Source organism: Podarcis bocagei (genome assembly GCF_964188305.1).
Source record: "Podarcis bocagei genome assembly, chromosome: 6".
Lineage (NCBI taxonomy): Eukaryota > Metazoa > Chordata > Lepidosauria > Squamata > Lacertidae > Podarcis > Podarcis bocagei.
The window spans coordinates 22,123,527-22,150,818 of record NC_138130.1 but is presented as its reverse complement, the minus strand read 5'-3'; the positions used below and the strand labels follow the sequence as shown (position 1 = coordinate 22,150,818).

General features: G+C 39.5%; 1 protein-coding gene and 1 long non-coding RNA gene across 17 annotated transcripts in view; one reads left to right on the top strand and one right to left on the bottom strand.

The window, feature by feature from the left end:
* Window positions 1–23,132, top strand: part of DOCK9 (dedicator of cytokinesis 9) — a 107,155-nt gene extending 84,023 nt beyond the window's left edge. For 5 of the 16 annotated variants that reach the window (XM_081198219.1, XM_081198223.1, XM_081198211.1 and 2 more), the window contains 17 exons: window positions 1,191–1,327; window positions 5,757–5,872; window positions 7,192–7,329; window positions 8,803–8,985; window positions 9,517–9,630; window positions 10,247–10,462; window positions 10,867–10,924; window positions 12,279–12,385; window positions 12,914–13,036; window positions 13,867–13,980; window positions 14,619–14,654; window positions 15,350–15,496; window positions 15,835–16,045; window positions 17,692–17,882; window positions 19,292–19,392; window positions 19,490–19,628; window positions 21,967–23,132. In XM_081198219.1, coding sequence (XP_081054345.1) covers window positions 1,191–1,327; window positions 5,757–5,872; window positions 7,192–7,329; window positions 8,803–8,985; window positions 9,517–9,630; window positions 10,247–10,462; window positions 10,867–10,924; window positions 12,279–12,385; window positions 12,914–13,036; window positions 13,867–13,980; window positions 14,619–14,654; window positions 15,350–15,496; window positions 15,835–16,045; window positions 17,692–17,882; window positions 19,292–19,392; window positions 19,490–19,628; window positions 21,967–22,089 — 2,254 coding nt within the window. In that variant the 3' untranslated portion in view covers window positions 22,090–23,132. Of the gene's footprint in view, window positions 1–539; window positions 578–1,190; window positions 1,328–1,794; window positions 1,839–5,756; window positions 5,873–7,191; window positions 7,330–8,802; window positions 8,986–9,516; window positions 9,631–10,246; window positions 10,463–10,866; window positions 10,925–12,278; window positions 12,386–12,913; window positions 13,037–13,866; window positions 13,981–14,618; window positions 14,655–15,349; window positions 15,497–15,834; window positions 16,046–17,691; window positions 17,883–19,291; window positions 19,393–19,489; window positions 19,629–21,966 lie in introns of all 16 variants that reach the window. The other 11 variants (XM_081198212.1, XM_081198217.1, XM_081198220.1 and 8 more) reach the window with 5 other exon arrangements.
* A 124-nt stretch (window positions 23,133–23,256) lies between these two features.
* Window positions 23,257–24,686, bottom strand: LOC308589475. The gene is made up of 3 exons (XR_014009300.1): window positions 24,209–24,686; window positions 23,641–23,957; window positions 23,257–23,424 (listed from the first exon to the last, which is right to left on the bottom strand). It is a non-coding gene; the product is annotated as an uncharacterized lncRNA (long non-coding RNA).
* Between the last annotated feature and the right edge of the window lie 2,606 nt (window positions 24,687–27,292).

The following is a 27,292-nucleotide window of genomic DNA, read 5'->3' as shown; positions in this document are numbered from 1 at the left end:
TTTCTTTGGACTGGAGTAAAATATCCTTTATTTCTTTATTGTTGCATTTTTCTTAATGTACTACATGATGTTTAACCATTTTATTTAAGAATAATACATATTGCTGCTCCTGAAATTACAGTTTGAGCTTTTGCCCACTTGATATAGTTGTATAAGTAGGAATATTCATAATGCATGAAAATGCATTAAATAGCTCTTGATGAATTTGTTAAGAGACTATTTCACCAATAACATACCACTTGGTTGTGTTGCATGTGAAAACATTGAACTGAAAACTATGCACGTTTCTGATGTAAATTGTGATTATTGAAGTGATTCACAAATATTTCACATTGAGATGCACCAAAGGAATGTGCTAGCAAAAAAATAGTGCATGCAATCTTTACACACCCTATGGTTGAGGAAACAGGGATGTGTGTAATTCTGGTATTGGTTTTCATTTCTTGTCAGCTCTGGTGGTGGTACACACTAGGAGGTTAGTCTGTACTGATTGCTAACACAGATCACTTTTCTATTTCCTTCATTTGATTGCTGGCAAGTTTAACAAAGTATATGGCTCTACTCCCTTCCTGCCTCGGTAAGATACAGGCATTAGTATATCACGTAATTTTGCTCTTACTGCATGTGTGCTTACTAAATACTCTCTCAGATCCTCCTTAAACCTTCTATAACAAATTCACATCACACAAAGCTCTCTTAAAAATTATTTGTATACACGGTAGCACATTTACTATTCTGAACTAAATGTTTCTAAAGCAAGTTGTGTGCTGCTGCTCTCAAGCATTTTTGAAGCTTTTGGGCTGAAAAGGTACTTGCTGTGATGCTTTTGGAATTCTGCCTAGTTTAAGCTAATGTAAAATGACCAAAGTACAGTGGTCAGGTAGAGTTAGTCTTCCTGACTGAGTCTGTCTTCCTAAGACTCTCACTATAGCTGACCTACCTCCAGTCTGTCCAACTGTAAATAGTCCATTGTGGTCAAGAAGTAAATACTATAGTCCACATCCTTTATGTACTGCTTTGACTGACTGGATAAATTTCCCAAAACTTTAACTAAAATAGATAATAGGCTGCATTGTATTTTCATCTTCTAGTAGAGTTTTTGCTTGGCCTGCTTAACTAACTCTCACCCTCTCTTGCTGCAGTGCAACATGTTTAACTTTTGCTTCTGTCCCATTTCACCCATCTTGCAGGAACCAGGAGGGGTTGGGACCCATATTTCATGATCGAAAATCTCAGACATTGCCTGTTTCCCGTAACAGAACAGGGATGATGCATGCCAGATTACAGCAGCTGAGCAGCCTGGATAACTCTCTCACATTTAGCCACAGTAAGTTCCATGACATAACACCTGAAATCTCATCCAGTACCACAACACCAGAGGCAGGTCGAAACCCACACCAGAGTATTTTTCAAGGTCAAACACCAACATGAATTCTGTTCACAGCTGAGTGGAAGTAACAAATGATGACACAATGTGGAACATGGTTAACTACAGCACTTTAACATGCTATACTCAAAATTTTGTATACATTGGTATTTGATGTATTCTACTTCAAATTTATGCACTCTGTGGTGTTCATCTTGAACAACGTTTTCAACTGCCATTGAGAACTTTCATTATACTCTTTCTCAAGAACATTTTGAAAACGGTGAAATGTGCTTGGTTGACCATGTGACCATGTTTTGGCATAAAGTTTTTAAGGGGAAGTAGCATAAAAGTACTGTGAAAGTCCATGATTTAGTTTGGATGTGAAGAAGCACCCAGTAATGAAGTGACTTTTTCTGTGTTTTCAGTGTGAGAAAAATATCAAGTTTGCTTGGAATTTCTGTAGACAATGGTAAGACAATCAGGTTGAAGTCAGCTTCTGTTGGAATTTTTGAAATGAAATCTAGATTGAAGTAATCTTTGGAAATATTTCAGCTGCATCATTAAGAATATCACTCGACTTTTGTGAAGCTTCACAGTATTCAAGAATGGGCAGCTTACTGAAATAATAAAACCCACATTAACTATGTACTGCCTGAATACTTTTAACAAATGCATCTGTTTTTCTGGAAATTAGTAGTGAGCTGATTTAAGTCTTGGATACTTTTTCTTCATTCTAGCCTGTTTTTAAGGCTAGAATCTAGCAGTGTATTCCCCATTTTTCAAATTTTCCAAAACTGAAAGCTCACCCAGACCAGACACAGAAAATATTGACAGATTGGCAGCTCTTTCTCAAAAATACCTCACAGAATCCCCAGAATTATTCTCCAGAAACTTCTATCCCTGAGTTCAATTTTTTTGTGTGGGGGTGAAGAGATTTTCCAATACACTTTTTAAATATGGACATGGCACTGCTGCATGCAGATTGATTTGACTGAACACTGCCTTTGTGAAATCGGAAGTAATTTCCACTCAAGCAAAGTGGGGGGATTTCCCCCTCCATCTGGAACTCAAACACCACCTGCTTTGGAGGGCTCCAGGAGCAGCAGACGGAAGGCAGAAAACCCATATTCCGCAAGTGGAACTTAGGACCAAAGCCATCATTTTTGTTCTATTTTAAAAACCCTCATGTCAAATCCCATTTTGAACACAGACATTTAAAGAGCACTTCAGGAATTTGGTTGGGACAATTTTTGAGAAGGAAGGTATTCAGGAGGGAAATGGGTGCATGCAAACCCCCCTGTGTCTCTGCTTGAGCCTTAGGAGATCCTTAGATTTCTTCTTCTTGTAGCCATATTTCACAGTTTGCCAAAATTCCTTTGCCATTCACCCGATGTTTCAATGACGGTTCTTCTCTGCTGCTTCCTTTAATGTACAGCAGGGCTGTGGAACCTTTGGCATTCCAGATGTTTATGAACTACCCATCAGCCCTAGCAAACATTCCCAAATGCCCAAGGATAATGGGATCTGTAGTTCAGCAACATCTGGAGGGGCAAATGTATTAAAGGGCCACCTTATTCCTAAGCGTAGGTTGATCAATGCTTCATATTTCTGGGAAGAAATTTTGATTTTAAATTTTGCTAATTGGTATTCCCCCCCCCCTTAAAATGACTATACCTATTTCTTAGCATCTTATTTACTGATATTATGCTCCCCTGGAGTACAGTGGTGCCTCGCAAGACGAAATTAATTCGTTCCGCGAGTTTTTTTGTCTAGCGAATTTTTCGTCTTGTGAAGCACGAAATCCCATAGGAATGCATTGAAATTCAATTAATGCGTTCCTATGGTCAAAAAAAGTCCAAACAAAGCCATATTTGGTACAACAAGTGTTTATTAAGTGCTCTTTAAAGTCACACATACTGTAAAGAGCATTTCAAAAATTGAAGGAACAATAAATTAAGTTTCTAAACATGACAGAAAAACATTTAAAAATCAGCAAAGTGTACAGTACATTTTCTAAGACTCTGGGGGACAACTCGAAGAAGGTTCCTCTTCCACTCTTTGCTTCTTGCTGAAGAACCCCCTCCCCAACTGTTCCCCCAGCCGCCCACCACACAGAAATTCAAATCCAGATTTTTTTAAAAAAAACAGCAGAGTGGCCCAATGGTCACAGAAAATCATAAAAATGCAGAAAAAAACACACAAGCTTCCAGATTCTTGCAAACCCCTCCTCAACTGTTCCCCCATCCACCCACCACACAGAAATTCAAATCCAGAATTTTTTTAAAAAAACAGCAGAGTGGCCCAATGGTCACAGAAAATCATAAAAATGCAGGGGGGAAAAACACAAGCTTCCAGATTCTTGCAAACCCCTCCCCAACACCAAGTCCTTGAATTCCAAACACCCCAACCCAAAATCCAGAACCCCCCCAAAAAAGTTTTAAAAGTTTAAAAGAAGTTTTGGAAAAGCTTCAAAAATCACCAAAGTCTTCAAAAACCTCAAAAAAGGCTACCACACCGCGTTCTATGAGTTGCTCCTCGAAGTCAAGTCGCAACTGTATTAACGGTGTTAAGAAAAAGGAAACAAACTTGCAAGACGTTTTCGTTTTTCATCTTGCGAAGCAAGCCCATAGGGAAATTCGTCTTGCGAAGCAGCTCAAAAAACGGAAAACCCTTTCGTCTAGCGAGTTTTCCGTCTTGCGAGGCATTCGTCTTGCGGGGCACCACTATAATATGTCATTAAATAGTTAAATAACTCGTTTCAATAGTGCTTTTATGAAGATAGGAAATAATGGTGTTCAGTTAGGGAAATACAAGAGATACGTACATTTCTAACATACCTAGTCTAGCTTTTTATTGGTTTTACAATACAGTTTTAGTGCAAATTCAGTTAACTGTATATGAGCAAAAAATCCAGAAATTAATTGTTCTAACAAAGTGGAGATACAGGAATGAAAGGTAGTTAACTTAAAAAAGGGTTAACTCCACTAAGTTGCTTGGGTTTGCAGTGATTTTAGATGCTGCCTTGTGAGGTGCCTAATGCAACATCAAGCCCAGTGTTGCTGGATCAGTTCCAGTTAATGCAATCTGATGATATGGACAGGATACTTGCAATGATCTGCCTAACTACCTATTCATTAGATCCTTATCCATCCTGGTTTATTAAAACTAGCTGGGGTGAGATGACTGAATGGGTCAGAGGTGCAGTAAATGCATCTTTGTGTGATGGGGTGGTGCCCACTCCCCTTAAAGAGGTGGTGGTGTATCCACTCCTCAAAAAGCCCAATGGAGTGCAATAACTGTAGACCAGTCGTAAGCACTCCTTTCTTGGCAAAGGTGGTAGAGAAGGTGGTTGTGGAGCAACTGCAGGTGTTCCTGGATGAGCCTGGTCATCTAGATCCAATCTGGTTCAGACCTGGTTTCAGAACTGAATCCGCCTTGGTTGTCTTGGTGGATGCCTTTCATCACAAAAGGGGACAGGAGAGTGCAACTCTTTTACGTCTGCTTGATCTCTCAGCAGCCTTTGATACCATTGGCCATGTTATTCTCCTGGATTGACTTAGTGAGATGAGTATCCGTGGCATAGTATTACAATGGTTCCGTTTATATATTCAGATAAGAATGAAAGTAAATGCTCTTGTGAGCCCATTGTATGCAACCATGAAGGAGATTGCCCATTGCATCTCTCAGAGGTGCATGCTGGGGACTTCTTTCCTTCTGTCTGTGTTGCAAATGATTAGAGCATTTAAAGACTCCTGATGCAGCAGAATTATCTGCCTTTAGAGGAGGCTAACAGTTGTCTGTCTGCATGAGTCTGCTCAGGACTTGTCACCTTCCAACAAGCAGGCATATCCTAGAATGAGGACTCATTAAGAAACACATGGATTGTGTTTTTTGAAGGTGGGTAATTCTTAATCTTACATTCTTAGTATGAGGGTAAAACTTTTTGATTTGCTTTCAGTTTTAAATCATGAAAAAATGTGCTTCAGCTATCAGAAGTCTGGAAAAGAACTGTCCTAGACCAAACTGAATGGGTCTCAGAATTTTTGAAAATTATTTCTCAGTTGTCACTTATCTAGGCTAATTCCACCTATGTGTAGGCCACAGGTCTGGGATACAACTGGAATATTACTGTAACTCATTTGTTATTTATGTACTCTCAGCCCTTACTTTTTGCTTCAAGCTATCTGAAACATAAAGCAATCATTTACACGACCCAAGCTTGCAAATATGTGCACATGTTATATACCTGCAACTGCAGCATTCCTGTAAGACACATAAGAATTCCAGCTTTGCTACTATTCAATTAGTAGTGTGGATATTAAAAGGTTGGAGTTTTGTCAAAGTCTGGTACAGCGTTCCAAGTAACAACTGCCTCAAATTTCCACAGGTTATGGCCATTCAGAAGCAGACGTCCTTCACCAATCTTTACTTGAAGCCAACATTGCCACTGAAGTTTGCCTTACAATTCTGGACACTTTATCTTTATTCACAATGGCATTCAAGGTATGTGCTTAGATACCTGTATAGTTAGGCGTAGCCATAGTTTTTATCCAGAGGTAGCCAACATAGTGGTACGTGGGTGGTGCTGTGGGTTAAACCACAGAGCCTAGGACTTGCCGATCAGAAGGTCGGCGGTTTGAATCCCCACGATGGGGTGAGCTCCTGTTGCTCGGTCCCTGCTCCTGCCAACCTAGCAGTTCGAAAGCACGTCAAAGTGCAAGTAGATAAATAGGTACCGCTCCGGCGGGAAGGTAAACGGCGTTTCCGTGTGCTGCTCCAGTTCGCCAGAAGCGGCTTAGTCATGCTGGCCACATGACCCGGAAGCTGTACGCCGGCTCCCTCGGCCAATAAAGCGAGATGAGCGCCGCAACCCCAGAGTCGGTCACGACTGGACCTAATGGTCAGGGGACCCTTTACCTTTAGCCAACATAGTGCTCTCCAGATGTTTTTGGACTCCAACTCACATCAGCCCCAGCCAGCAGTTCTGATGATCAGGGATATTAGGAGCTGTCATCTGACAACATCTGGAGTACAGGAAGCAACCAATTCGTGCATGGTTACACCCTAAGGCACCGCACACTTACGTGAAATCATGTATAATCAGAACACCCATTGAAAAACTTTTCAAACAACCCATTTGTGATGTTTCCGGGTCACCTCTGAGTTTGACACAATGTGTATAGTCACGCTCGTGCTCGTTCATCAAGCACTTCAAGCAACACCACTGCAGTTGGGTCCCACCCAGTTGGGAATCACTGTGGTATGTCCCAATCCAATGGGCTTCATTGTCCATTGCAATAAATAGAACGATTGGTCTTACCTGAAGAGTAGATTTGTAAGGTGACAAACAGATGAAAACACCAGAGCCCTCCCTGCTGTGGTCTGCAGTTGTGCTAATTTCAGACTGCTGTCAAGGCTTTACTTAAGGGTTCCTTTGTTCCTATGTTTAAGGGGTTATGTTATTTATTTTGGCGGCATGTCATCAGCTGGGGGGAGGTACGCAGGTACATTCAGATTTCTTTTCTATGTACATACATCGATTACTGCTGCTTGGTGAGCCTGAAAAACTGAGGAGATTAAGCCTACCTCCCACAATTCTGTGTTCCTGCCTCCATTACTTGATTACCAAATCAAGTGTCTTCATTGTCCATGTTACCAGTCTGCAATTCAAGTAAGATCAATAATTCTTTCCCAGATGTTTGTGTGCAGATAGCCAAAACGGAAGCATTCCATTAACAAGTCTATAAGGTTTAAAATGGCTTTTGAGGCCTTAAAGTAATTCATCTGTGTAGGTATCAAAATATAATTCTCTTAATTTTAAGAATCAGCTCCTGATGGATCATGGGCATAATCCTCTGATGAAAAAAGTGTTCGATGTGTACCTTTGCTTTCTGCAAAAAAATCAGTCAGAAACTGCATTAAAAAATGTCTTCAATGCCTTAAGATCATTAATTTTTAAGGTAAGTAGTCTTCAATTTATAACTTATTCTCTCTGTATGTTATATTGATTGGGGGGGTGGTTCTGTTTTGTTACTTATATGCTGCCTCTAAATGTAGAGAGCCTAGGGCAGGGTATTGCTTTTCTTCAGACAGCGTATCTCTTTGTTCAATCGGAGTATATACAGTGGTGCCTCGCAAGACTAAAATAATTCGTTCCGCGAGTCTTTTCGTCTTGCGATGTTTTTCGTCTTGCGAAGCACGGTCTGTCGCAACTGCGCCTCTTCAAGCGGCTTTAAGAAAAAAGCGCAAGACGTTTTCGTCTTGCGAAGCAAGCCCATAGGGAAATTCGTCTAGCGAAGCAACGCAAAACCGAAAAACCCTTTCGTCTAGCGAGTTTTTCGTCTTGCGAGGCATTCGTCTTGCGGGGCACCACTGTATTTCTGAAACTGAGTGAAGGAGGACTCTGTTGTGTTCATGGAGCTTTAGCTTGGGAACTAGATGCCAGGTTAATTGCTTTTTTGAATTTGGACAAGTCATTGTCTTGTTGAGTAGACTGACATTCTAGTCCAGCCAGTGCAAAGAAGGAGGCTCCCAAATCTCTTGATGGAACAGGTGGACCCATTAACTGAGCAGGCCACTGTATGTTCAGAACCCAGAACTGCATTACCAACAAGTGCTAGTCCGGTATGTAAACATAGTGTTCGGCCATTCAGTTTTATAGTGGTTATCTCCGGGTGTCATGGGAGAGATTAGAATGTGGGCCATATGGCCCACCCTTTAAAACAGGTGACAAAGTCACAATTGCTTTCTTTTTGGGAAATGGAGTTGCAGATCTGAAATCTGACAGCCCCGAAACACTGAATTCCTGTCTAAGCTTTGGTCTTATTTTGAGACAACCACTACCTTCTGTCAGGCTGTCAAAATATATTTTCTAGTCACTTTAAGGGTGAAGCTTTACAAAGTTGCAAATTTCTGCGTAGACTACAATTTACTAAATTTGTGAGGTAGGCAAGCTAGCGAACTCCTTGTACACTTATTTGCAAAGCTGACTTTGGGACTCCTAAACAAACGGATGCACATACAGTGGTACCTCGGGTTAAGTACTTAATTCGTTCCGGAGGTCCGTACTTAACCTGAAACTGTTCTTAACCTGAAGCACCACTTTAGCTAATGGGGCCTCCTGCTGCTGCCGCGCCACCAGAGCACGATTTCTGTTCTCATCCTGAAGCAAAGTTCTTAACCTGAGGTACTATTTCTGGGTTAGCAGAGTCTGTAACCTGAAGCGTATGTAACCTGAAGCATCTGTAACCCAAGGTACCACTGTATCTGTATCAAGGGTGTTTGTTTTCAGGGACCCTTTCTAGTGTGTTACAAATGAAACAGCCAACTCCCATGTGACATTTTTTTGAACACTTTGCTATTTGAAACTTGTTACCTGATGGTTTCGTTTTATCCTACCTTTTAAAGAGTAAATGTTTCTGTGTGTTCTACAGTTTCCTTCTACATTTTATGAAGGAAGGGCTGACATGTGTTCTTCACTGTGCTATGAAATTTTGAAGTGCTGCAATTCCAAACTGAGCTCAATACGAACAGAAGCATCACAGCTCCTTTATTTCTTGATGAGGAATAATTTTGATTACACAGGAAAGAGATCGTTTGTGAGGACACACCTACAAGTCAGTACAGTTTGTTTTTATGTATTTAAGGGGTTTTAAGGAGATGAAATGCTGACCTTTTCTGGTATCATGTCTTAAAGACTGGATTGTGTGTACTTAGCAACATAATATTATAACAGACTTCAGCTACATAGTGCATCGAGCAGCACACACACACACTGTAAGTTATGTGTGATAATAAACGCTGCATGCCCAGCAGCTATGTGAAAAGGTCACCCTTGCTGCTGCACTCTCTATGTGTACTTCCTATAGACAAATTTTGGAACAAGTAGCTGATGTTTCTAGATATTCAAACTCATGCCCCATTGTATCACTGCAGTTTTAATGCAAATTATTCACATACAGGTTTGCATTTTCCCCAGAAGTGTCTACAAATCTATTTGTTTATTTTATGTATTTGTTTATTTACACAAAGTTACAGGCTTCTTTAATATTTAGGAAAGTTCCAAAACTGTATACAGAATTTATAATGCATACAATATAAACCCCAACCTGAAATCTTCAAGATTTATGTTTCTACTTCTTTACAAGGTTATCATTTCTGTGAGTCAGCTGATTGCAGATGTTGTCGGAATTGGTGGAACCAGATTTCAGCAGTCTCTTTCCATCATCAATAACTGTGCTAACAGTGACAGACTTACTAAGGTTTGTAGTAGGCTTTTTCCATTTCATTTTGAAATTATAAAGAAGGGTCTGGATCATCAGTTTCATTCCCATGGCATTGATGCTAAAACCTCAACATGTAAACAGCCCGCATGGATCAACCATAAGAAGGTTATAGTCATGTATAAGCAGAGAACAAAATGTACAGAAATGCTGTAGAATGAAAAATACAGAAGCAGTCACAAAAGGGACCTTGATGGAGTCTTATTTGAAAGTGCCAAAAATGCCAAGTTGTTCTTGATGCTTGAGAGAAAAAGGAATATCTCTGTAAAATCTTTTCAGATCACAATAGTCCATGTTTGAGACACTAGTTTAAATATTCATTGTATAATATAAGTACATACAAAGTTAGCTTTTAAAATAGTTCCATTTTAGAGTTGTTTTACTTTGAAGGAAACAATGTAACATTAACAGGAGTAGATGCAACTAATAGCCAAGACCATGTTCATGCGGTTAGGATTCTGAGGAACAATCCACACAACTTTACTCTTCTTTCATAAAGGAATTTCAAGCAATAGGTCACTAAGTGGATAGGTACAGTTTAGCTTCCCCTTGTTGAGCTCATTTTGCATATCTTGCCACTGTTTTCACATTACAGCACACGACATTTCCTTCCGATGTCAAGGATTTGACAAAACGCATCCGTACAGTCCTAATGGCTACAGCACAAATGAAGGAGCATGAGAATGATCCAGAAATGCTTGTGGATCTTCAGTACAGTTTGGCAAAGTCTTATGCCAGTACACCTGAACTCAGGAAGACATGGTTGGATAGCATGGCAAGAATTCATGTTAAAAATGGAGATCTTTCAGAGGTAAGCAAGACAGAAAGTACTCCACTGGTTTTTGATGATCTGGCCATACTGTTCTTAAAGTTCAAAATAATTCTATAAATCTACCACACACATATTGAAGAGGTTGGAGAAAAATGTGCCAACAGAAATTAGAAAGAATTGCTGTGCTGCTCCAGCGTTTTTAGTTTTATTCAAGATATACAGTAAGCCCACAACTTATGCAGGGGTTACATTCCAGGGATTGTGCCTAAAGCCAAAATTGCATATAGTCAAAATATAATGGGTACAATGGTAGATGGGATTGCCAAAGTTGTGTTTTTTTTAAATTGCCAAGCATGTAAAGCTGAATGTTGCAGGCTTGCTGTATACAGAACTTAGTCACAACAAAAATTGTGTAGTAATGGTTGCTATTGTTTGTATTTTAGGCAGCAATGTGTTATGTCCACGTAACAGCTCTGGTGGCAGAGTACCTTCTCCGAAAAGGTATGTATCATGCACCTACTCCATTGTTGTTGGGATATTTTAAACTGCTGCTTAAGTGGTTATATACCAGTCTGCTTTATAGTTTGTGCATTTATGTTTTGTCTAGCCAGTTGTAGTTATGCATATTGTCTATTGCCCTCGCATCCATGTGGATAAAGGTCCAAAAATAGTTTAATAAATAACAATTAAATTAATATTCTTTCTATTTAAAAAATAGCAATAAACATTTAAAGAAATATCTTCAGAAAAAACTGTTACAGAAAGGGAAATCCAATGTAATCTCATCACACTCCATCTGCTAAACTGTCACTCAGAATGTTTGTTTCCTATAGTTTTATCATTGCCTTCCTCCAAAAAGCTTAGGGTTCTCTTCTCCTCCCTCCTCCTTTTATTCTCACAACAATCTTGTCCGTGCAGTGATTGCATGGTAATAGTTGATCAGTGGACCGCTCTATTGCACTGGTGAGCCTTTTAAACATATCAGCATCACAGGATGTACCATCAGAAAAACAGCTTCTTTACTTACCTATATTGTCTAAAGACCCCCATACAGTTTTTCTGTTTGCTATGAAGGTACCTCACTTCTATTTTGCCACACTGGGTTACTGAAGATAATTATATCTAATGCCAGCCCTGAACAGTCATTAGTAACCATGTGTAAGAGGCCCTCCTGTTACCCAAGTTTCCATCTTAGGCTTTGAAGGAACCAAGGCTGTGAAAATAGACAAGCTTACTAGTAACTTGCAATCAGTAGAATTTTGCCCTATGGTTCAGAAACCCAAGAGCATGGTTTCTGATTATTCAAGTCTTTACTAAAACACTATACTGTTTAAGAATAAAATCCAAACCTGCTGCTGCTGACCCCCTGCATAGTGGTGCTACTGCCACATGGCAGTGCTGCAGCCTAGCCACTGGCAGTGGCAGTGGCATCAGAAGATTTGCAGTGGGGCAGGGGGTGGATCAGGACTTTGGGATTGGCTGTAAGAGCAGCTTGGTATCCAACAGAATGCCCTTGAATGCCCTATTTGGGGACTGCATGCTGGCAAGGATACTTCCAGTTCGCCTTCTGCCCACACATTCAGCAGGCAGAAAAGGGGGGGGGGGCTGCTCCAGCATAGTGGCACAAGCACTACTCAGTTGGCAAGAGGAAACCAGCTGAGATTGCAGAATTTAGTGAAGGGATTCCTCTACTCAATTCAATACGCCCCCCAACCAAGCGTAACTTGAAATTAGATTTATTAACTGCAACTTTAAGATTGTTAATTTCTTTCATGCCTTTGTGGGTTTTGCTGTTCCTCTTCCGTTGATCTACTTCAAGAGTGTTGTCTGTATTTTTCCCATCCAATATAAATAGGAATGTTTAAACAAGGCTGTATAAGCTTCAGAGTAATCACTCCAAATATAGATGAAGAGGCTTCTATGATGGAAGATGTTGGGATGCAAGATGTTCACTTTAATGAAGTATGTAAACTTAATTCATACTTATTTCTGTATCCTTATAATACTAATATTTTTTTTATTGAATTCTAAAATGTCTTGCTTGCTGTCTAACCCGAAGAGTTCATAACACATTGACAATATTTTTAACCCATGGAAACACAACTAAATAATAAATAGCATACACCATTACTCACTTTATAGCATGTTAAGACAAAGAGGCCAAGTTATGCTGGAGATGCTATAAAAGCAAGGCATAAGTTCAGGGGAGAACCTGGGGAGAGAGCATTGAGGAACCTTGGACCTGGCAATTAAATGTTAACCAGACGGGATTTCCACAGTACCCTTTAGAAAAGTGTGACACTGCAGACTGTAGGAAGAAGGGAGAATTGGTAAAATTGCCTCTCCCCTTCCACTGTCAGGAGCCTTTGCTGGATCAGAAACACACTGTACTGGAAATTAATCCTTTTTTATGCTGCTTGAGAAAAATAAAATTAGATTGCTCCAGATTAGTCTCTATCCACATGTGTGTGCTTTTCTTTCTGTAACTAGGATGTACTGATGGAGTTGTTAGAACAGTGTGCAGATGGGCTGTGGAAGGCTGAACGTTATGAACTGATTGCTGACATCTATAAACTTATAATTCCTATTTATGAAAAGCGGAGAGATTTTGAGGTATTTGATACAAATCTATTTATGCTATAATGATTTCATTTGATACTTGTTAATGCTGTGGGATGTTGAAATAGGTAATGTTCAACTAAAGTTACAGCGAAGTCTCATTGAAAGTTGTGAGGATTCATTTGATTGCAACTAACTTCAAAGTGCTCTGGGGTTTTTTACCTATAAAACTTTATAAGGCTTGGGACCCCATTACCTTATGGAGCCTCTTTTCCCCTATGAATCTGGCCAGCTCTTCAGATCAGCTTTGGAGTCCCTTCTCCAAGTACCTCTTCTAAGGCAGGTGCAGAGAGTGGCTACATAAGAAAGAACCTTTTCTGAAGTGGTTCCCATTTTTGGAATGCTGTTCACAAGGAGATACAGCAAGCCCTTAGTCCACCATCTAAGACTTCTTTAGATTCCAAGGCACTGGAAATTTTGATATCTGCATCCTGCTCATTCAATGGATGGTTAGCTATTTACTGGTTTACAGTGATGATAATGTTATGGTAGGATATGTGTATACTTGGGGAAATGTTCACTTTTGGTTATCATTCTTGCATGTTTTTAATATATATTTGCTACTGAAGTCAACTTTAAATATAATGTGACACCTGAAAAAGTAATCATTAACTGTTCCATTGCTTTCAGTGGTACTTAGTTATCCCTAATTTTAGCTAAATTGAGACAATTGGGTTTTCCAAGCCGTTAAGCACTGTATTATTTTGATACAGTTTGCTAATGATATATAAAAGCTTGTTTTTTATTCTGTTTTTTTGTTGTTCAGAATATACTAAATATCTCAGTGCCACCATTTACCAAAACGTATTTTCCCATTTTTTTAGAGGCTAGCTCATTTGTATGACACATTGCACCGGGCGTACAGCAAAGTTACAGAAGTTATGCATACAGGAAAAAGATTGTTGGGAACCTATTTCAGAGTTGCATTTTTTGGACAGGTGAGCATTGTCCAGTGTCTTTCCTTTCCTTTAACTTAGCATATGAAAAATTGCAATTTTTTTGCAATGTATTCTTTTTTACAGCATGTGTTAACTGCATTGTATATTTCTACTTGCATGTATTTGAAACTAATGAACTATTGAACTAATAACTGTTTTCTGAATGAGAAATTTCTTCAGTAAACTTTCTTTTCTTCCTTTCTTCCTTTTTCTATTACTTTCTTAAGGCAGCGGTAAGTTTTTCAATAATAGCCATTCATAGCTATTACTTAAACACTGCCTTTGGTGTTTTTATATATTATGTTGGTTCACTTTCTGATCTGTATTATCTTGGTTTAAAATATTAATATATTTAGTTCCACTTGCAGAAGAAAACTGCACATGTTCTATCTTTGTACTGCATGCTTATACAAAGAATCAAACTTTTTCACTTTTATATGTTATTCCATAGTGGCAAAATACAGTGACTGCAGGATGTTTGTGTGTGTGTGTGTGTGACATGAGCATGTGTATTCAATGGAGGAAACACAGTTTTAGATAGAAATAGTTGATCAAAAAAAAAATTCAGTCAGGGCACTGAATTGTACAATTTGAGTGATATAACATTCCATTTATTCTATTGTCTCTTATGACTGTAGCAATACCAGTTTACAGACAGTGAAACAGATGTGGAGGTAATTACAGAAACTGCTGTCCAAAACAAGCAATGCAGTAAAAATTACTGCATATAAGCTTAGTTTGTTGTGGGTATTTTTGTCAGTCTAGTTTGCGTTTATACATGCTATGTTGTGATCCTTGCACTACATTGTCCATTTCATCTTCAGATAGGAATATTTATTTTTGCAACTTAAAACATTAACTCAGATCTGACATTCTGTATGAAAGCAGACACCTGTTTCACCTTCCATGGGACCTATTTTGGTTGTGTTTTGGGCTTCAAAGTAAATTATAAAATACGATTATATTAAAATTTATCTAGATAACGTTGCTTTATTCGTATAGAACACTTGGCCATATTTTGTTCAAAATAACACTGCTTTCTCAGAGGACTACCATATTGGCATGTGAAACAGGCATGCGAACAATGAATATGGAAATAGAGTGCTGTACCCTCAAAACATTAAAGTTGACATATCATGTAATTTACAGCATTCCCTCAATAATATTGTAATAATTTTCAATGCATCCATACTATAATAGCTGTTTTGCTCTCCTTACCTTGATTTTTCAATATCACTTTTTTCTTTTCCTTTTTGCTTGCAACCTTTGTGTTCTACATTGACCTTGCTTTAATTATTAGGAGTCATTCTTTTTTGGACCTTTGTTTGTTTAGAACTTAACTGTTGTTATTGGTTTTTCTTTTCTAAAGGGATTTTTTGAAGATGAAGATGGAAAAGAATATATATACAAAGAGCCTAAACTCACATGCCTTTCAGAGATTTCCCAGAGGCTACAAAAACTCTACTCAGATAAGTTTGGATCTGAAAATGTCAGGATGATCCAGGACTCTGGAAAAGTAGGACTTAACTAATAATATACAACTGACTTATATATAAATTAACATGAGCTCAAATCAAAATTTTCTTTCTAGCCTGCCAGTTCTTAAGCATAGTGAAATGTGGTTCCACTAAGGATGATCATCTACTTGTGCAGTACAAAAAATACCAAATGAATGAAGCAAGAAGGAGCTTGGTGGCATACATGGATAATTTTTATATTGAAGGCACCATAAGAGTTTTAAAATTTTATTAATGATGATCAGCGTATTAGCTCAAGTAACCTTTTAATAATGTAACTTTTAAATAATTGCATATTTTCATAGTTGAGATTTTAATTCTCTCAAATTCTTTTAAGGTAAATCCTAAGGATTTGGATTCAAAATATGCCTATATTCAAGTTACTCATGTAGTTCCATACTTTGAGGAAAAGGAACTACAAGAGAGAAAAACAGAATTTGAAAGAAATCACAACATCCGTCGCTTTATGTTTGAGATGCCATTTACTCAGATGGGCAAAAGAAGAGGGGGAGTGGAGGAACAATGTAAACGACGCACCATTCTTACAGGTACTAGGTCAAAATTTGCAGTTCTTTGGGACAGTACTTTGATTTCTAAAAACCAAAAGAGAGCACTTAACACCTTTCATTGATGTTTTTTGCCTATAGCACCTGTAACACGCTTCCATTTAATCCAAAAAAGCCACAGAGAAATCTGAGTCTTTGTTAAATCCTGCATGTTTTGGGTCCTAATAACCTATCGGAGCCTAAGTGTTCAGCAGGAAACTAACCTATAACTAACAACTAACCAAGTTAAAGCTATTTCATGCAATACACTCACATTTTGTACATGTAAAGTGTTATTAAAATTAATGTTTTGCAGCCGCATGAACTATACTGCTATACTTTCTGGGGAGCTGGAATTGACATAAGGGTACACTCTGACAAATATGGGCTACCACAATATAATGTGTGAAACAAAGACACACAAATTGATGCTCTATCAGTACCCTGGATGTTATTGATGCAGTTTCTCTGGTCTGCCAGGAAGCTGTTTAACAGCAAGGTCACGTTTTAGAAGCACTTGGAACTGTGATCCAACTCAAAGAGAAAGGTCTTGGGTGTATTTTAAAACCTGCGTAGAAAGGGAGATATTTTATATTCAGGGCAGTTGGCTGTAAAATTAGACAGAGGTATTCACCTCTGGCAGCAGGTGCTCAGAAACAGGAGCTTCCCCATTCATTCCTCCTGAGCCATTCCCTTCTATTGGAGATCAGAGCTGTGTGTGCCACAGGCTTGCCATACAACTGGTCTACTACCCTTAGGCTCAGTGAAGTATGCTACCCCATTTTGCTTCATCCCTAAACTGGCCTAGTATGTACTGTTGCAATCCTGTGAATAGCTAATAGATAGGTAGGTAGGTAGATATTTAAGTTGACTCAAACATTTATTGCCTCTCAATTGCCTTGTGTTCATGTGCAAATATGTCAAGGCCAGGGTCCAGTTATTTTGCATGCTGACTCATGGCTACTCTTTGCACCAGGATTACTGGTAGTTTAAAGACTGACACTGCATGTGAACTACTGTTATTGCTAATAGCTAATCTCCTGGCAAAGAACCAAGTGGAAACAGTAGTGTTGTCATCCTTATTTAGATAACAAAATGTGAATTACATTAACTAAACAAATAGAAAAGCATAGAAAGACCCATGCTTAATATTTTTCTAAGTTTTTCCCACCTGTTGGTTTACCTACTTGATACTTAATCATTAGTCCTTTCTGGATAGAACAGCATGTAACTTTCATGGGCTAGCAGACAGTACTATATATGTCCCGCATAATGAGAAGATACAGGCTAGTCTTCTTCTGCAGATCAGAATTTTTCCAGGAGCATACAAACACTGGACAAAAGAAGCACACAGTCTGCAGAGCAGGGGTAGCCAATGTAGTGCCTTCCAGATGTTTTGTACTAAACTCTTAGTATCCCAGACCACAGGCAATGAGAACTGGGGCTGATGGGAAATGTCGTTCCAAACATCTGGACACATCACATTGATTAGCCTTGCTCTATAGAATTATGCTATTAAAATATAGGCTTGTTTGTTTATAAGTCTAATTGCTCACAAAATAAAAAGCATTGACTTGCAAGTTTCTTAATATTTCAAGATAGCATGAGTATAGTCGTGTAAACATAATTTCATTGTTTTCTTTCCCTAGCTATACATTGTTTTCCATATGTAAAGAAGCGGATTCCCATAATGTATCAACACCACACAGATTTAAACCCAATTGAAGTCGCTATTGATGAAATGAGTAAGAAGGTTGCTGAGCTCCGGCAACTTTGTTCATCAGCTGAAGTAGATATGATCAAACTTCAGTTGAAGCTGCAGGGTAGTGTTAGCGTTCAGGTATGTTGATTAAATTGATTATGGTGTGGAGTTTTCCTTTACCTTAAAATCGCCTAATAAGCTTCTTCTCGCTTTAGAATTCTGTTTGTGTGTTTGTGTCACACCAATAAAATAATATGCAGCGCCAACAATGAATAAGAGTGGTAGACTTTGAATTTGAGACTAAGTTTTACGCAGAATAGACCTATTGAAATTAATAGGCCTAACCTATTCATGTCCATTTATTTCTGTAGGTCTATTCTGAGTAAAACGTAGTTGAATACCACCACAGGTTCAACACTGCGATCACTTGAGCAACTTGTTAATTCTCAACCTTATTTCACAGGAAGCCCCTTCATTTGTAGTTCTGTTTGGGTGTTATCCCTCATGAGATTAATGCATAAACTTATACATCACCTTTGCTTGTAGAGCAAGCTGCTTACTACAGCTGTGCCCTCCAGCAAGCCCATGCACAGGGGACAGCAGCCGGGTAAACTTGCCCCAGGCCTTGGAGGACTAAGGCTACTGGGGGGGGTGCCAGGGGCCTGCCGTACCTACAGTCATGCAAGGAATGCCCTGTGCCTCCCAGCTGACCAGGAACTTAATGGGTGAAACATGCATGTCTGTCCGTATGCACTGCAAGGTTTCGATAGTAAAATCTAGACCTGCGTTACTGCATACAAGTGTGTAGCATCAGATCAAATTAGGTGCCGGCGCTGTGGTGGCACATCTCATGGATAAGGCTCAGACCATCTCCTGCACAGACATGTCCTCCCACACAGGGTTGGTGCTAACCCCACTCTTCCCTCATGGAGTAGTTAATCATATGAAGGATAATGCCTGTGCAGAGCTTCTGTCTAGTTAGTCACTTGTGTGCAACTTGTTCCTTTCATGGATATGAACTCAGTAGTGTTTTTGCACCAGAAGGGCAGGATAGGTAAAGGTAAAGGGACCCCTGACCATTAGGTCCAGTCGTGACTGACTCTGGGGTTGTGGTGCTCATCTCGCTTTATTGGCCAAGGGAGCCGGCGTACAGCTTCCGGGTCATGTGGCCAGCATGACTAAACCGCTTCTGGCAAACCAGAGCAGCACATGGAAACGCCGTTTACCTTCCCGCTGGAGTGGTACCTATTTATCTACTTGCACTTTGATGTGCTTTCGAACTGCTAGGTTGGCAGGAGCAGGGACAGCAACGGGAGCTCACCCCGTCACAGGGATTCGAACCGCCAACCTTCTGATCGGCAAGTCCTAGGCTGTAAGGTTTAACCCACAGCGCCACCTGCATCCCTTAATGTTTTAATAAATACAGGCTATTTTTCAGAAATGTATTTGACTTGTGTATAGCCCTTTTCAGAGGGATGAGCAAAACTGGTTTTAATATTATTGCAGAGGGGTAGGAACATAATTTATAACTGTTTATATATTTTTAGGTTAATGCTGGGCCATTGGCATATGCCAGAGCTTTTCTGGATGATACAAGCACCAAACGGTATCCAGACAATAAACTAAAGTTACTCAAGGAAGTTTTCAGGTAAAAAAATATGAAAGTTTATTAAGTTTCTTTTTGGAACTTTGAGATTAGAACCATTCTCAGTATATTTCATTTTATGTAATTAAATTTATTTCAGACAATTTGTTGAAGCTTGTGGGCAGGCCTTAGAAGTAAATGAGCGGCTTATAAAAGAAGATCAGATAGAATATCAAGAAGGAATGAAGGCTAATTACAGAGAAATGGCAAAAGAACTCTCTGAAATCATGCATGAACAAGTATGTACTGAACATTAAGTATTTCATTCAGGTCATCCTGTTTTGGTTGAGAAGAACCAAATATTTTTATTGGAATTCTTTATTATTTATAATAAAGTATTTAATTCAGAGGATCCAAGTCTTTAGTATATTCCTAACTGTAAATTGCTGTAAATTGCCAATAACAATTTACTGCTTTGAGGGTGGTGGTTGTTTTTTACACTCAAGTTTCTTTCTGTAAGCCACCTTAGGGGAAAGACGAGGTATAAATAAATGTGAAACAATTATAATATGTCTTTTTATGACATTAAATAATATAATGATGCTGAAGGAAATGGGTTAAGACTTCCACCCTGGAATGTTTTATCTAAAGTTAATATTTATAATAGATGTTAATGGATAATGCCCTTGAAGCATATGCTATGATTTATTAACTGCTGTAACAGAGTTATCTAACAATAAATCATTTCATTTCTTCCATTCTGGTTGGTACAATGCAGACAATTTCATGAATTCAGTTGTACGGGGGATTTTAAAATAACAGAATTACAAAGAAAATCAGTTTAGTTGGCACATGAATCAGACTTAAATGCAGTAGCCTATCTTGCCTTAAGCCTGCTAGTTCTAACATGAAAAATGAGCACTTTTCTCTCCCTTTTTTCCATTCTTGTCCCCTAATAAAACAGCTTAATTGATTATTATACTTTACTTGGCGATGTAACACTAGAATATGGTCAGTCCACAAGTACACCATAAGTTGCTTTGCTAAAAGAATGACTTCTGCTGTGACTTCTGTTCCAACATTGCATGATGTGGGTGAATGTTCAAGAATTAATAGATTTCTAACCATTCCTCTACAGCAAGGAGTGGGGAACCTCAGGCTCAGGGACTGCATGCCGCTGTATTTGACAGTTTGAACTCTCCCCAGGCTACTTACTTCTCTGAGCCTAAATATGCCCTAAATATTTTTGCCCGGCTAGAATGTGCCCTTGAACTCAGACAGTGCCTCTTGTTTGTCTGGACAGAGCGTAGAGAAGAGGGGTGGGCAAATGCAAGTAGAAATTAGCTTACCACACCAAGATAAAATTAACATTAATTGCTCCACCCACTTTTGCCTCTGACTCTGCCCACCTCAGGTTACTTTCCCCTGCCTAGAAGGCCCTTGAGCGAAAAAGGTTCCCAATTCCTGTTTTACAGATTTAATTTCGATTTGAAGCTCATGTATTTTTCCATTGGAAAATGTAATCATGATGGAAGCAACTCTTAAATACCAAGGAAACGGGCATTTTATGGAAATATAAGTGCATGGCTTGCATGTAAATTTGGTTGTACTACCTATTCTGCAAACATTGGAATGTCCATTTTGCTTTCTTAAATAAATGTTTCAGAGATATTTTTTCCCCTGTTTAATACATTTTATAGAAATCTTAATGGGCATCTCTCTTTCTTCCCTTTTCCCCTATGCTGCTTTGAAAATGTGATCAGCTGGGATGGTAATACATTTTTAGTTTCTCTTTCGAGTTCTGAGTTTTGTTTAACTTCCTTTACCCAATATATAATGTGGAATTTGTAGTGCAGAACTGAGGGAAGACTTAGGCTTTATTTCATTTTAATGTTGAATAGTCAATCATTATGCATATCGCTGTTGCTTAACAAAATGTTTATCAGTCAAATAATAATGTTTTGCTACACTGCTTCTTACATAACTAATAGGGCAATCAGATTTTTTAAAAAGAAGAAGGATCTAGTTTCTTGACAGAAGTCGTTAGAGAAGGGTGAATTTTAGCTAAACATCTTTGCTATTTTCAGAACCAGTCACAAAATTAAACATATTAATTCAGAAGGTCATCTGACCTATATCTAACTTTTGTGTCACTGTAGACTTGCTCCCTATCATAATTCCAATTATCTAGAAATACATTCCATTTAAATCAAGTTGGACTTTGCTTCCAAGTAGAGATGGGGGAGAAATTTAATCCTGATTGCATTTAAAACTGAATCTACCTAATTCCCACTTTTTGAAACAGTATGCAAACCAGAAAACAGCCATCCTTGGAAATTTGCAGGCTTCCCAGTTTTGTAATGCAGTTCTCCTGCCAAGCAATATGTCGAAAAATGCATATCTGGTGAAAATAATATACAAAACTGCATTATATTAGAGAAAATATGTTTTGCAAGGATGTATGTGCTAGGCAGAGTTGCATACTAAAATGTGTCCCCCCTACTTGCTGTATCTGAAGTTAGGTCCCAGTTCACATTTTAGCTAGAAGCCAAAGGACAAGCCCATGGTTACCCCACTCTTTTGAAAACCTTCTCCTCCCTCAACCATGTGTAAGGCATGTGTTCTTCTCTCTTTAAGATTACTGCTATGGAAGAAAAAGCCAGTGTAATGCCCAACTCGCTACACATTTTCAATGCCATAAGTGGGACACCAACAAGCACAACAGTTCATGGGATGCCCAGCTCTTCTTCAGTTGCATAAGCATTTTGTGACGGAAAGCGCTGCTTACCTTGGAACACAAGTGGATCTTTGAACATTTGCAAACTCAGGATGAAATCCAAATCTGAAAGAGGACTGTGAAGATACTAACAATTGAGCATGCTTAAATCTTTGGGTCAGTCAGGGATAAGGAAAAAGTAAGAGGTAGATTTCTAAAACATATACTGATGGTGCACATATTTTTTATATTCTGCTGGCAATATTACAACACCCAACACAGAATTGTTCTGGGGAACTTAACTGGTTCTTCTGCTCTGATAATGGTATTCTAAAATAAATGGCACCTTATAGGCAAGTGTTATGGAATGTAAGTTTGCAGACATAAACCATAAAAGTGTTCTTTGATATATGCACATACAAACTGATATAAAGTACAAACACTATTAGACTTAATAGGCACTAATTTGAGGGGTTAATGTAGGTAGAAGTAGTTTTTTGTACTGTTGACTATAACAGTTGTGCACCATTTTATACCTTGTTGGCATTTTGGAGAGCATATAAGCTTAAAATTGATCAAGCAGTTGCATCCAACCAAAGGTTACCATATGTTACTAACTAACTATATATTAAGCAAGACATGTACATATTTGTTAATACAACTCATAAACCCTGTACATAAATAAAATGCATTTCTAAACATTTTTAATATTCATACCAGCTTACATCCTTCTACAATTGTGATAAATTCATGTTCATTCCAAGTAAATGCTCTATTTTCTTTTACAGTTATTGTATATAAATACAGTAAGTGCAATATGAGGTTGTATACAGTTTCTATAACGTTATGCACTGTTTTTAAAAAGAATACATAATTTTTGCCAAAGTGATGGAGTATATAAGTGGTGATAAACTACTGTGGCTAAATGGTGATGTAATTTAAAGCTTTTGCTATATTGTTTTAAGACATGAATTAGTAATTTTATATTTGAGAAAGATAAAGGGTTTTAATTTTATTTAACTGGAATCACTGGCCTGCTGTAATTAAACATTATGTACTTCATCTATATTAAAAAGGAATTAATTTATGCAGAGTGTGGTTGGATCATTTTATTTTGCTGCTGTAAAGGAACACTGTGTATTAAATCAATTTATGGAGGGTGTCGCTGGGCTATCAGGTTGGTCTTAGGATGACAAGGCAGGAGCAAAATTCTTCAGGACTCCCCATCACTTTTCTGCTCCTGCCTGCAATGAGCAAATCACTTCTGTTTTTTTCTGTCAGGTTTACTCACTTTTCTTTGCTATCTTTTCTTTATTTGCCTTCTCCAAATCTCTCCTTGGCTCTGCTGATATCAGTTGCCCTTAATCTCCTTTCCTTTACTAGGGGAAAAAAGGATATATACGATATCTTTATTGTCATTGTCCCTTGCAGAACAATGAAATTGAAAAACTACATGATACATACAAAAACCCCTAAAAACTCTGAAACCCCATTTTAAAATACACTATACTATAGAGACCCCTTATGCTGCATTTAGAACCAGAATTTGTGTAGAAACTGTTTCTACACAAGGAAGGAAGACAAAAAATATTTACCTCAGGTTCCCTCTGTCTTCTGTTTTCCCGCCTTTTTTTTTTTTTGCATGCCCCTGCACACCCTTGCTTTGTTTGCTGGTGGATGGGGTTTTTTTGCCTGCTCTTTTGGGTCAGAAAGAGAGGAAGGCATATTGGGTGAGACAACCTTTGAAACAAAAGCAAAAGAGAAGCTCCTTTGCTTGGACTGAGGCCTCAGCCCCAGTCGCTCTAGAGCTCCATTTCTCCCGGTTTGTGGCCTCAGGGTTTGTCGATCCGGTGAGTCTCCTCAAGACCTGCTGAGCTCTGTCTCCTCATGGTATTCTGAGCTCTGTTCCTTCCTCCTGATATACAGTGGTACCTCGGGTTACATATGCTTCAGGTTACATAATCTTCAGGTTACAGACTCCGCTAACCCAGAAATAGTACCTTGGGTTAAGAACTTTGCTTCAGGATGAGAACAGAAATCCTGCTCCGGCAGTGCGGCGGCAGCAGGAGGCCCCATTAGCTAAAGTGGTGCTTCAGGTTAAGAACAGTTTCAGGTTAAGAACGGACCTCCGGAACAAATGAAGTACTTAACCCGAGGTACCACTGTACTGAGCTTGGTAATCTTTTGTCTTCCCGGGCTCCCTGGCCATAAGCTCTTTTCCATGACAAGAGGTCCAACAGGCCCAGTTAGCCATGACCCTCACTGCCCTGGGAAGCCTCTCGGGGCAAAGGAGGAGGATCAAGGCTTGGAGGCAGTGGCAGCATGCCAGCGGGAGACAGGCCAGACAAACGGAGTTTGAATCAAGAAAAAGGCAATTATTACAGGAGAGCTGAAGATCTTCCCAACCCTTCCTTGCCCACATGTGGACTTCCTCTTCCCCAGAGGCTTCTTCATTTCTCCCAGCTCAGGGGAGGGATGGCTTAAATTCACAGGATCCCTCCCAGCTTTTTTGCTTTTTCCTCATCTTCGGATGAAGATGGCTTAAGGGGCTTCCTGAGGCAGTTTCTCCAATTTATGGCCAAAAAAAGAACAGCAGCGGCCTTCCAACTCCAATCCCATCCCCATAATAATAATAATCATCATCATCATCATCATCATCAGGTTTGCGGTTGACTCCCCACTTAATTGCTCTGTTGAAGGAGACTTTGATTGCATCCATTGCCTCTGAGGGAAGAGAGTGAAGTGAAAGTGAGGTTACTGAGGAACTGCAATCCCACTGTCTGTTTCAGGATGTGAATCATATGTGGCTTCTGTGCAGAGCCTCTAGGTTTGAATTCCTCTCCTCAAGAAGCCCCCACCCCACCCCAGCTCATCTTGAGAGATTACTCTGCATTGCCTTGCCAAGTTCTCCTGGCTTAAAGATACACTGTGCAGTAGGGGGGGAAATAAGTATGAAAATTTGTATTGACTGACAGAGCAACACACCTCTCCTGCTGCCCTGCTCTGAAATAGCTGGGTTTGAGCAAAATGCTTCCATACTTCCCTCCTTTGCTAAGGGGACAAATGAAATTCTGCTATCTGGGCTGCCCTTGATTCACAGGACAAAGGCGGCTCTTAATTTGCAAAAGAAAGAGAAAGCCCAAGTCCCTGTCAACATTTTATCCTCAGCAAACAGGAAAAAGCTCTTTATTGGATATTTATTTCTATTGGATCCTAGAACTATAGGCAGATAGGATCCTAGAATGCAACAACCTGATTGGCCAGCAGGAGCAGCCCAATCAGACCCCAGGGGGAATTTAGTCAGCCTGTTAGGCCAGTAGGATACTAGGATGCAACAACTGATTGGGCTGCAGCAGGAAACATAATCAACCAATCAGTACTCATTGTGTAAATAATGTATATAAAGCCTGAGGTTTGGGGGGGTGGGATTCAATCACTGTTCCTATGAGTCCAGTTAGAGATAGGTAGCCGTGTTGGTCTGCCATAGTCAAAATAAAAAAAATCCTTCCAGTAGCACCTTAAAGACCAACTAAGTTAGTTCTTGGTCTTTAAGGTGCTACTGGAAGGAATTTTTTTATTTTGTTCCTATGAGCTGAAAGAAAGAGCATGAAATTAATACTTGACTGAGTATATTGAGAGCCTCAACTCATTTGCAACAAAACTGAAAGGAGAAGGAATTTAGATCCACCCCTTTCCTATAGACTGTTTGGGTGTGTTGTATCTCCCAGTCATCCCTCATCAATGACTGAAACCTCTTCTGCAGTGTCCACTAGTGTTACAGTTCATCTCGCCGTGTGCAAAGCCTCATCCCCGCCCCCCCAAAAGGCACCTGGATCCTGCAGGAGGAAATCAGGATCAGACGCAGAAAAAGCGTATGTCCCCACAGGGCATGATCAATCGAGGGAGACTAGGAGGACTAGATAGCTGTGGGGGGGAAGTAAAGTACCATCTCCCTCCCTTGAGGCAGATCCCAGTTTAAACTTTATTCTCAATAACTGCACAACTGTGTCCTACACTGTGACTACCATTGAAATACCTGTAAGGCTTAAATAGCTATGTAAAAGGTATGCCCAGTCTATTAAACAGCAACAACGATACATCAGTGATGAGTTGTACCCTTCCCATGGTTTACCGTAGCCCCTAGCCTCATTTACACCCCAAAGTGAGCCTGCTGAGGCATGTTCTATCGTTTCCATAGAAAGTGGTGCCGAGTCCAGAAGAAATGGAATGGACTGTGTGCACTTCAAATTGCAAGAGAGGCAATAACACATTTAAATATCCCCATATTTAACAACAGAAGAAATATTCCCAGCAACAGAAGAAGAGGAAAAGGTACCCACTCCTCAGTGATTTCCAGCAGATGGCCTTGTGGCCAAGACATCTGAGTGGAGAGATTTAAAAAAGATAGCTGGGTTGATACTGCTGGCTTCTGGGTTTTGGAGTTGGGGGAGTGTCATTGAATCTTGCCCAGAAATAATTGGGGGGGACGACTTTGTGCAAGCGCTAGAAAACTAGCACAACAGGGGCTAGAACCTTTCTCTCTAATGTGCTTGTGTGTTTTTTTACTTAGAGGAACCTTTTTACGCGGTTTAATTTTTTTAATTGTAAAATAAAAACTTACACTCTTATCTTGCTGCATATAGACCAAGCCTGAGAGAAGTGTGGAAGAGAGCTCTTTATCCTTAGGCAAAGTGTCCCATATTTAAATAGAACTCTCGCCTTTCAGGTTGCTGCTGATTCGGGTTTGAACATGCAGCCTTGCGCCATTGCATGCATTTTGAACCTCAGCCATGCATAGATTGTGCTCACAACATGGGCGCCTCAGGGAGGTTCATGGGTAGGCCGATACCCAGTGTTCCTAGAAACCAGCACATCCACCCACCAGTGGCGCTAATACATAGGACCTGTTTGTCCATCTGGCCCAGTATTGCCTGTTCTGACAGGAAGCAGCTCTCTTAAGGCCTTCGGCAGAGGTGTTTGCACAACACTTGCTAGAGCCATGATGGTTTCTTCTGTCACTGGAAGCAGTTTGTGCACACCCTGCCATTGACCCTGAAGCCGCAATGATGTTGTGCACCTTTTATGAATGGTGCACCAAACACACAGTGCCGAAACACAGCATTCTGCTCTTTATGCATAAAGGGCAGATAACCCCATTCCAAAAGTATAAAATACAACCCAAGACTTATCAATACACATGCAGCTACTGAAGTGGAATCTTCTTCCTAATTTAACAGTTCAGTTACT